The sequence below is a fragment of the Neophocaena asiaeorientalis genome, unplaced genomic scaffold, assembly GCF_003031525.2.
Source record: "Neophocaena asiaeorientalis asiaeorientalis breed wild unplaced genomic scaffold, Neophocaena_asiaeorientalis_V1.1 scaffold14, whole genome shotgun sequence".
Taxonomy (NCBI): Eukaryota; Metazoa; Chordata; class Mammalia; order Artiodactyla; family Phocoenidae; genus Neophocaena; species Neophocaena asiaeorientalis.
In genome coordinates, this window is record NW_020175192.1 from 1,597,221 (window position 1) to 1,608,934 (window position 11,714).

The following is an 11,714-nucleotide window of genomic DNA, read 5'->3' on the forward strand; positions in this document are numbered from 1 at the left end:
AGTAAATGTATAGAAATACAAGAAATACAAGAAAAGATTCCCGACATCACTAGTCATTATAGAAATACAAATAAAATCTACAATGAGCACCACTAGACGGCCACTAGAATGGTTATAATTAAAAAGAGCAACCCCAGCAAGTGCTGGTGAGGCCATGGTGCAATTGGAACACTGACACGCTGCTTGTAAAAACATAAATGGTACATCCGCTTTGGAAGCAGTTTGGTAGTTTCTTAAATATTAAACTTACACCTGCCACATGTTGCAGCCATTTCACCCCTAGCTGGAACTTCACCACAGAGAAATGGCAGCATGTGCCCATACAAAGATGTAGACACTGATGTTCACAGCAGCTCTATTTCTAACAGCCCCAAACTACAATAACCCAGGAGTTCCTCAGCAGCCGACGGATGGATGGATTGTGGTATATCCATACAATGGAATATGCATGGACTATATTAAGACAGGCAACAACATGAATAAATCTCAAAATTTTATGTTGCATGAAAGAAGCCACACCCTCTCCTTCAAAAAATAAAACATACTGTAAGCCCATTTATGGGCTTAAATGAAGAGATCTGCTATTTCTCTCAGCATCCACACTCTACTGGCTTTCCCTGTGCCTCTCTGGTCCCTCTGCTGGTAGATGTTCTAACCAACAACTAAACGTCAGAGTTCTTCAAGGCTCAGGCTACACAGTTTTCTTCTTACCCTATACTCTTCCCTGAGTGATTTAATCCACACTCATGGCTTCAATTAAGAAACACCCAAATTGATATCTCTGGTTTGGACTCTTCTGAATGCTAGCCCTGGGGAGACAACTGCTAACTTAGAAATTTTCACAATTTCTCTGTAGCGCTTGTTATACTAGCAGTTTTGTTTCCTTGGTCATTTAACATCTGTTTTTCCCCAGGTTATAAACTCTCTGAACACAATTACCCTGTGGACTGTGGCTCATCCTTGCATCACCAGTGCTGGATGCAGAGTAGCCGTTCAATAAACATCAAACTGACAAAAGAGGAAGCTTCTGTGAAGCTGTTATACAATTATTTAAATAGACAATATAAAACAACATGAATGAATCACACAGACATTACGTTGAGTGAAAGAAGTCAAACACAAAAGAGTATAAACTGTATGATTCCACTTATAAGAATGATGGTGTAGAAATCAGAACCATGGCTATCTTTGAGGCAAGGGGTATGGATTAGGGAGGGGCATGAGGGGGACCATTTGGGGGCTCAAAATGTTATATAGTTCAGTCTGGGTGGTGGTTACATGGACGTGTGTATACATGTGTGCATATACATACGATATATACATACTACACACAAAGTAATCACTTCTTTTAGGATGCTTTTCGGTCTACATTATACCACAACAAAAGGAAAAAAGGAATGCGTTTTGGGAAAAAAATGTAAAAAACTAAATATTGATGAGAAATATGCCCACAAGACTTTCGTAAATGAGAAATAACCACTCTGCAGAACATAATGCATGTTATGATCCTGATCTGGTAAAATAATATATTCATACAGTCTTTCTTCTGGTTTCTACAATAGAAATCCTACCCAAACTAACAAGCAAAAAATTCATTTAATGACACATACCTGGAAAGCTCACATAGCTAGGCCCACTTGCCCACAAATAATTTTTATTAAGAACTGCACTGAAACTCTCTAGACCAGGGGTCCCCAACCCCCAGGCCGTGGACCGCTACCAGCAGGAGGTGAGTGGCAAGCGAGTGAGCGAAGCTGCATCTGCCGCTCCCCATCACTCCCCATCACCCGCATTACCGCCTGAACCATCAGCCCCATCGCTCGCATTACCGCCGGAACCAGCCTCCCCATCACCCGCGTTACGGCCGGAACCAACCTCCCCATCACCCGCATTACCGCCTGAACCATCAGCCCCATCGCTCGCATTACCGCCGGAACCAGCCTCCCCATCACCCGCGTTACGGCCGGAACCAACCTCCCCATCACTCGCATTACCGCCTGAACCATCCCCCACATCGCTCGCGTTACCGCCTGAATCACCACTCCCCCACCATCCATGGTAAAACTGTCTTCCACGAAACTGGTTCCTGGTGCCAAAACGGCTAGGGACCGCTGCTCTAGACGATTCAAAAGCTAAACGTTATTAGGGCACCACTCAAAAGTGTCCACGAAAATCACAGGACCGCTCTTCTCTGTGCTAGAACCCGGGCTGGTCAGTTTCAAGCGAGCCTTCTTGAGCTCTGCCAGAAAGTCTGCATGCCTGTATGTCTGGAGAGATGTAAGGTGCAGAAGAAAGGTACAGCAAGCTATAGTTTTCAAACATGAACTGCCAGTGTGAAAGGCAGGTAGATTCTCTGAAATGCAGGCATTTGAGAAGCTTCCAGACGGGCAGCTCTACACAGCTCACTGCAAGGGGAGCAACGGCAAGAATCCTTTAGCGATGATACGGATTCTCAACAGAGCTGCAGGAAATCTCAGCAAGTCCCATGTAAATTCTTTAGTGTCTCAGGCTGACAAGGGCTCAGGGCTTCAAAAGACAGAAGTATCCCCCAAATCACATCAAACTTACTGACATCTTAAGTTCACAGGTAATCCTCTATTTGAAAAACTCCTAGGTCAAAAGTTGAAGACAGCCATACAATATCAATTTTACAACTATTATGTTTTCACCCTGCCTCTAGGTGGAGCTTACACTGTGTGTGTGTGTGTGTGTGTGTGTGTGTGTGTGTGTGTGTGTCTGTCTGTCTGCAGACGGGTGTGGGGGGAAGCAGCAGGTAACAAATAAGCAAGCAAAATACATGGTATACGATATAGTGTTACCTACTTCTGAGAAGCGTACGGAAGGTTAAAAGGGAAACGGAGCACAGGGCATGGCTATCGCTTATTTTCTAGGGGTGGGCAGGGAGGGTTTCGCTGGTAAGACAACGTCTGAGCAGAGCCCTAAAGACAGAGTAAACCTCTCAGATCCTTCTATGATGGCAAAATCTGGACGCTAACAGGAAAATGTCTGCCAAGCTTACACTGAAAACCACAGGAAGAAAGAATTCTGCTGAAACCGTTGGAGTACTGCAGCAATTGCAGCCCTAACTACCCCTGCAGCCGGTCCATCTGTGCCTAAACAAGCACAGGCTGCCGGAACCACCTGTGCTGCTCAGTTCTCGGTCTCCATGCAACACGTGTTTCATGCGAGCACTTTATTTTTTTGCCCATATTTTCAATCTAATAAATAGCCAGGTATAATAAGATACAAAAAGATAAAGCAATTTATTCTTACATCTTTTGGAGAACCTGGGCCATCACAACCCCATTCGTTAAATCTTCCACGGTCTGGCATGGTGCATCCACATTAAATGTCTGGATCTGGAAAAAGGAAATTAAAAAAAAGGAAAAAAAGATTCCATGGTTAACCATATAGAAGAATTCTTAGACTTCTTCTACTTCATCTTGGGAGTTGAATACGTTTTAAAAAGCAGAACACTGTGAAATGTTTTCCCTCACGCGAACTTTCCTGCAGCTTGCTATTGCAATTTTTTCCTTTTGGTAAAAGAGAGAAGGTGGTGGACACTGGGCGGCTTCCCCGCATTCACCCCCCTCACAGATAACCAACTAAAAAATTCACGGTACCGTCATCCCCTCTGCCAGTGACTGGCTCATGGGTGCACAGGCAAAGACAATTTGGACCAAACAGATGCAAATAGAGGCTTGCTTGGGCTTCCGGGAAAGAAAAGCCAACCTCCCCTTGGTGTGAATAAACATGCTGGTTGCTTCAATTGCCACAAGCAGTCATCTTGTTGACCGTTAGGATGAGGCCAATGCAGTGGATGGCAGAGAAGAGGAACAGAAAGAACGGGGTCCTTGAGGCCAAAAGTGAGCCACTAAACTAAAAACCTTGAGGCCTCCTATTATGTGAGATACATTTCTTCTTTGTGCCCGGCCAAGCTGAGATTTCTTTTACTCAGAACCAAAATATCTTTATACAGATGTAGAAATCACACAGTTAGGTTAGATATTCAGTTCATTTTGATTTTCAATGTATTATGAATCAGAACTAACGTAACATAGCTGAGAATTAGTAGAAATTATTTCTGAGCAAGATAATAATACAGCTGAGCCAGCAATGATTCTACTCAGTAGCACAACCAGGACTTAGAAGGCAATAAATCACTGAGAATAGATAGACACAAGCCATGCTCTGCAGTTTATAGGTTGTAAAATGGAGGAGTATGGGAATCAGAAGAAGAGATAAAACAGGGAAGAGAGTAGAACGGGGAAAGACAGGGTTAAAGAAGGAAGCATCGTTGTGCAAAACCTCTCAAGTCACGTTAGGACTTCATCCTCAGAGCAAGGAGAGAAAGCAAAGGATTCTAAGCAGGAGGGTGAGGCCATGAGATCTAAATCGTATAAGGATCACAGCAGCTGCAGTATGAAGAAAGGCTTGCAGGGAACAGGCAGGGAGACCTATGTTAATAGGTTTGTATGCTAACACATGAGGTCAAACTAGGTAATGACAATGGAAACCCGGCAAATAATGGTCAGGGGACCATCTGCCTTCAATACATTTTTACTTACAGGGTTACATTCCTAGAGGTAAATTTGCTGGATCAAAGTGTATGAACGTTTTAAGGTTTTTGATAAATATTGCCAAACTGCCCTGAACAAGTGCTGTAGCAATTTACTAACAGTTGGTAAGCGTCCACTTCTCTGTGCCGTGTCATCTATCAAATCTTTAAAAAAAGAACTATTAACAAGTGCTGTCAGCAGCTTCTTCATATTTTTGACAGTCTTGTGGGTTGAGATGGTTATGGCGGCGGAAACTAAGGAAATGGCCTTAAAGATCACATAGCAGGTGATTTCTACTTAGGTGTCTACTTGGGAGAGGTAATGAAAAGAGGGCCCTTGCAGGCTAGCCCCTGACACTAACCTTATACATGCAGAGGTTCAATATATCGTTAGTAACTGAATAAATGGACCAAATAAACATCATCTGTAGGAAATGATACTGAATTTCACTCCACACTCTCTCCAGTCACCTCGTCAATAACAATGTAGTTTGAAAAGAAATAAGCACCCACTTTCGTTTTACAGTTGCTGAATTCATCTTTCTTGTAGGCTTAGAATGAAAAAGACCACAGGTGAGGGCCACACCTCACTCATCTCTTGATCACCAACCTGGCCCAGAACAGCCCTCACTGAACACGCTCTGCATGTAAACTAACTCCATCCCCAGCTTTGCTCCTAATCTGCTGGCTGTGTGACCTTGGATATGCCACTTTACGTCATTTCATGTCAGTTTTTCAATCTAGAAATTGGGAAAAATACCTTATGGAGGGGTGTGTTGCTTAAAGAGAAAATAAATGGACATTATGTATTTGTAAAAGTCTTAAGCAGTAGTTCCCAGACCTGGGTGTACACCCGAATCATGTGGGAAGTTGAAGAAGACTGGGAATCTATTTTTAACAAGTTCATCAAATAATGCTATGTGGCGGGGCACTGGTTTGGCATTTGGAACCCTCTGATCCAAAGGGTTCTGATCCAAACCCACTACCAAATGTAAAGGATGAAAGATCAGAAAACTGCCTCTGGCCAAGCATAAGGAAAAGCTCAATAAAGCAGGTAATTCAATAATGCAAGTAATTTACTTGTAAGACTCCACCTGTTTCTCTCTTGGGACTTAAAACTATTTTCATTTTGATTTTTAAAATGTGGCTTCCAAACAATTATTTTCTCTGAATTGGCTCTTGAGGTAAATAGTCGCTCATGAAGGCTAGAGGATGTCCACCTCTGCTTTGAGATAAAGGTAAAGCAGATCCCAGAGAAACTCTCTCTATGGAGTTTCCTTTTGAGACGATAAAAATGTTCTTGGAATTAGACAGTGGTGATGGCTGCACAACCTGCGATCATACTACAAAGCACTGAATTGTGCACTTTTAAAAGAACTTTATGGTATGTGATTTTAATTTTTAAAAAAATCTCTCACCTACCAGTTCTCATAAATTCTGAGTTAAAATCTACAGGGTGTTTCAGGACAGCAGTAAAAAAAAATTTTTTTTTTAATGTACTTATTTTATTTATTTATTTTTGGCTGTGTTTGGGTCTTCACTGCTGCACGCAGGGGCTACTCTGTTGCAGTACGCGGGCTTCTCATTGCGGTGGCTTCTCTTGTTGCGGAGCACGGGCTCTAGGCGTGCAGGCTTCAGTAGTTGTAGCATGTGGGCTCCAGAGTGCAGGCTCAGTAGTTGTGGCTCATGGGCTCTACAGCACAGGCTCAGTAGTTGTGGCTCACAGGCTCTAGAGCGTGGGCTCAGGAGTTGTGTGGCGCATGGGCTTAGCTGCTCCGTGGCATGTGGGATCTTTCCGGACCAGGGCTCGAACCCGTGTCCCCTGCATTGGCAGGCGGATTCTCAACCACTGCGCCACCAGGGAAGCCCAATAAGTAGAGTAAAATTTAAAGATAATTGCACTTAACCACATTAGGGCGTGACACGCTGCTGGAAGGGTCATAACCCTTAATTCCAAGGAGCTCTATTAACACCATCCAACTTCCACCTCACCTTCCCCCACAAAAGCATGAGAAGGGTAATGCATGAGATCATCTGGAATTACTATCTCTAGAGTAGTGATTCTCAACCAGGGGCAATTTTGCTCCCTATGAGACATTTTTAGTTGTAACAACTAAGTGGGTGCTATTGGCATCTAGTAGGTAGAGACCAGGATGACAGAGCAGTGCCCAGAACAAAAATGATCCAGCCCAGAATGTCAGTAATGATAAGGTTAACAAACCTTGCTCTGGAGCAGTGGTTCTCAAAGTGTAGGCCTCAGGCCACTAATAGCACCACCTAGAAACCTGTTAGAAATGAAGACTATCAGGCCCTAGCTCAGCCCTACTGAATTACAGACTCAGGAACTGGGGCCTAGCAGTCAGCATTTTAACGAGCCCTCCAATTATGCTGATCAATACTAATGCATAGGAAACATTTCTTAGTGTTAAATTGAATGCAATCAAAACATAGGTGAAGTTTCTTGTCCAAAGCTACCCACAGTTAGTAGGAAGCAAAGCCAGGATTTGAACCCAGGTGGTCAAATTTCAGAACCTATACTCTTAACATGTCATATTGGCCCTCAGTTGAAAAAAAAATTAAAGCTTTAAAAAATATACATGCTTTTGTATATCTGATTCCTTTATTCCTCCATTAGAGGACCTAAGAGTTAGGAAGGACAGAGAGAATGGAATGGGGGAGATACCACCTCAAAAATTATACTCTCCTTAATTGTAAACGCCAACATGCCATTTTACAGGCTGCTAAATATGAAAGTTACAAGGATATGTTAATGTTGCTGGGTTTCCCAGAAGAAATGTCCTGAACCTGTGTGGTCATGATTCTTGCTCCACTTAGCTTCTTGCCATTAGTTGGTGGCATTCCAGATTCTTTCTGGTTTTTCAGTCTCTTAAACCTAGGAAAGAGCCATCTTTCCACGTACCATTCAAGAAATTAGGCTTGACAGGTGTAATAGGTAGGGCAGATTTTTGCGTCCGGAGGCTCAGCGGCCATGGCTCACGGGCCCAGCCGCTCTGCGGCATGTGGGATCTTCCCGGACCGGGGCACGAACCTGTGTCCCCTGCATCGGCAGGCTGACTCTCGACCACTGCGCCACCAGGGAAGCCCTAGGGCAGATTTTTCCTAACAGGTAAGAGTACATTTTGACTCAGAGGGTGGGGAGAGGTTAAGAGTGGAAACTTTCCAGCACATCCTGCTGAACTGTCTTACTGCATAAACTTTGATTCGGAATTTAAGCTTAAACCATTTTCCCTTGGTAGGATGATACTTTGTCTCTTAACAAGCATTCCTCTTTCAACAAAAATGGGGAACATTTGGTTCTTGGGCTAGTAACCTTTCTGATACAATAGCAATTTATCCTGCATTTGGGACACTGAGATGTTCCACAGAAATGAATTCTGCATAGGTGGCTAATAGGCATCCCTCTAAGCGCCTGAGTTGTTATTTTAACCATTTCTGGTGGAAGAACTTCTTATATGTACTATATACCTCTGATCTCAAACTAAATGCTGTGTAGTGAAAATAAACTTTTATTTGATATTCAGGATCATAATTATGATCTTCAGTAACTGAATGTGGAGGCTCTTGATGTATACAAGGCTGTCAGCTCAAAGACTGCCCAGGTTGAACCTTCACCTCTCCGGTCTTCTCTGTCACTGACAGCTGCCTGCATTTTGCTGAATGTGGCAGTTACCTTCTCACCGGCTGTGTGCAAAGAAACTGCACAACCAAGTTGGCTAGAACTTTATTATTGGCTAGAACAAATTATTCTAAATGGGGGTCCTTTCTTAGGAAGGTATAGGATGCATTTTCCCCCCTTACTTTTGGTTTTGGAATTGTGTTCAGCATTCATCTGGCCTTTAGCTATGAGGAGAGCTACTAGAGTGAATGCACATTTTCAGCTACCACAGACACGTTCCACATGAACATTTATTCTGCTTTTCTTTTTTAAGTATTAAAAAACATGTATTCTTGAACAGTGATTTGGATGGAAGTAGTATTCTGAGAAATTTTTTTTTTTTTAGGATAATGAAGCTATTTTAGTATTATTTAAAATAAGAACAACCTTTAAACCGTATGAAGTGGGCAATAGGGGAGAAGCACGCCTTCCTGAGAAGGGTCCTCCGAGAAGGGTCTTCTCAGGGGCAAAGGCAGCAAGGGTGGGTGGGCAGGAGAGAGTGCAGGCCTGGACGTCAGCGGTGCTTCCTCGGGGCGGGCTCTGCAGGTAGGAGAGGTGGCTCTGCGGCTTGGCAGCTCCTGGCTGGAGTGGAGGGAGCTGGCCTGGTGGTCCGTGCCAGTGACTCAGGCAGGGGTAGGGCAGGGGTCAACTGGGTAAAAGAAATGTGGGTTTGAGTGTCAGGAGGAGGTGGCCTTGGCTCTCAGGACTCAAGGGGGATGTCAGGCTGCAGGAGGCCCAGGCCCGAGAGTGCTGATCCGCCCCCATCTCTCCAGCGAGGCTCTGTGACTGTGCCCTGGGCGGGTGGGGGGTGGGGGGGCCTCACAGCAGGGTGGGCGGCAGGCAGGGCTGCTGTCAGGCCAGGGCTCAGTGTCCTCTTCTCGGAGGCGCTTGCACCCGGCGCAGATGCTTCTTCTCAGAGGCCCCGGCCTGGGCACAAAGACAGGGACCACTCCATTCCTCACCACGGGCCGGAAGACCGACAGCCTGGGCTCGGGGCTCTCAGACCTGAGAGGCCCGTCGAGCCGCCTTTGTCCCTCCTCTCATCGGCTGAGGGCCCTCAGCGCGGTCTCCTTGGCACAGGGGTCCAGGGACTCCTGGCTGGGCGGACACGGGGACAAGTTACTTAGGCTTTCAACGGGGGCGGTATGGATGTCCACCAGACTCTGTCTCCTGTGTGGCTGGAGAGGCGGGCGTTCCACTGGGACCTCATCGTGAAACCGTTGCCATGGCCAGAAAACCCCAGCCCCGAGGAGGTGCGGAGGGGCAGCCCGCTGGGAAGGCGCCTCCAGCCCTGGGGCACCGAGGACCCGCAGACCGGGTAGTACTTCCAGTTGCGCAGGGCGGCGGGGAGCGGCCGCCTGCTGCGGAACCAGAGCCCGTGATCCTGGCGGCGGCAGCGGTAGCACAGGATTGGGCGCCCGGCCAGGCCCATCAGGAGGCAGGTGCCGCGGGCGGGCCCGGTCCATGGGAACCATGGGGACCGGCGCTTCCGGGCGTGGGCTGGCTGCGTGGCCTTGGCCGTGCCCAGGTACATGCTCAGGTAGCTGCCCATGCTCGCGGGTCAGACCTTCGACGGGCTTTGGCTTCTGGGCGGCCCCGAAGTCTGTAGACGCGAAGCTTACAGCGCTGAGGCGACCGTTGGCATCGGGGTGTCGGACGATTCGTGGGGCGTCGGAACCTCTGGGCACGAGGTCCTGCGCGCGCCAGGCCGGGGCCTCGCAGACTCACTCGGGGCCTCGCGGACCCACCCAGGGCCTCGCGGACCCGGGGCCTCGCGGGGCGCCCCTGTGTTCTGAGCACAGGGGATATTCTGCTTTTTATAACTAAAAGAACAAACCCAGCATTTAACCTCAACTTTATTTTGAAACATTTCAATGTACAACGTTTTAAAATGTTTCCAAATTTTAGAATTGTACACCTTTGTTTGGACTCTGCCCTCCAGTTTTGTCATTGATAATCTCTTCCCCAGAAATTTTCCTGGATGAGCCTTCCAGTGAAATTTCAAAAAGCCTTTTCTTCTACAAAACCAGACTCCTTGACCTCTGTCTATAGCTGATAACCTGGATTATCTCTATTTTCTTAACATTTTACCAGATTTTAAATAGATGTGGCCATAGTGTGCTTCTGTTAGTACCCCTTCAAACTTCTCTCTGTGATTCTTCCTCTGTATTTTTATTAGCATTTCTCACCCAAATAACTGCACTGACCACCACCTTCTGGCAGATGCCCTTCAAACACACCTCTTTGTTTCCGTGACTTGTCTTTCTAGACTTTAAACAATGTAACCCTACTTCAGATTCAATGTTTCCTCATCTTTGCCCTCTTGCCTTTTTTTTCTAGCACTGAAGGAGGTACAGACTCAAAACTGCATATCTTCAGATCCTCAATCTTCTGTTTACAACCTCTGCCAAATCCATTCCTTCCACAGTATCAAAGAATGTGGTAATTCTTTCCTTTATCTCTCCCCTACCTAGTCAAACTTTGGCCACATTATGCAGCGTATCTGTTTCTTCTCTAAAATGCAGCAGGGGAACCCATTTCCCCACTTAAGTCGGAACCCATTACAGTTGTAAACTGTATGTTAACTATATATTATTGCAAACGGTTTGAAATGCCAAGAATGTCCTAATACAAAAGTTACTGAATAGATCAAGCTCTATCTACCCTTGTACATATTCTGTTTCAGAAAACATAATTTGATTTGTGACATAAGGCAAATTGTGAAAATCTCAGACTATTTTCATTATGTTTGTTCCAATCAGCCTAGGACACTGGCCCTCTAAGCATTCCACCCAAATGTCCCCACACAGGGCAGTGATGTCTGTACTCCAGGGATCTAAGCTTATCGCCCAAGGCACCGCTAAACTGAATCTGTTTGGCATCTGTGTCTTACCTTGCACATTAATACAAATGCTGTAGTCACCTCCCTAAATAGATTAGTGCTGCATTCTAAAAGTGGTATTTAACGTTTTAGCAATGAGTAAAACGAAAGCTCCCCAAAGAAGCACCAGGTTCATCCCGTAGATACACACACAGGCACAACCCTGGAACTGACACCGCACTTAGGGAAACACACAAGCTTGGGTTTTACGTCCACCTGTACAAGAGGCTGCTAAAGGCACGTCTGTTGGCATTAGAACGGAACATATATTTACATGCACATGTGAGAATCTTAATAAGCATTTGATAATTTAAAATTAGAATGGCATAACGTTGCCCCCCAAATGTCGAGTCCCACTACACCTTCCAGACTTATTTTCACCTCGAACACCTTCCCTAGGCACCTCCACGCCGCTCACTTTCTCCTCTCCTATCGCGGAGGCCGGGCTGCGGGTCCTTCTCCTACCCTCCGCCCTCCCGGCAAGCCCTCTCCCCCCGCGCCCCGCGCCGCTCGCCCTCCAGGGCTGCGCTGTCCCGGCGAGCGGGACAACAAAGGCGGCAGCGGCGGCCCGGGGTCTCGGGTGCCCCCCCCCCCGCCCC

General features: G+C 46.1%; 1 protein-coding gene across 6 annotated transcripts in view; it reads right to left on the reverse strand.

Moving 5' to 3' along the window:
* HOOK3 (hook microtubule tethering protein 3) overlaps positions 1-3,355 on the reverse strand; it is a 113,453-nt gene extending 110,098 nt beyond the window's left edge. For all 6 annotated transcript variants that reach the window (XR_003005905.1, XM_024764962.1, XM_024764961.1 and 3 more), the window contains exon 1: positions 3,274-3,355. Coding sequence is in view for 5 of the 6 variants with exons in the window: in XM_024764962.1 (XP_024620730.1) it covers positions 3,274-3,296 (23 nt within the window). In the remaining variant the exon portion in view is untranslated. The remainder of the gene's footprint in view (positions 1-3,273) is intronic.
* Positions 3,356-11,714: the final 8,359 nt, after the last annotated feature.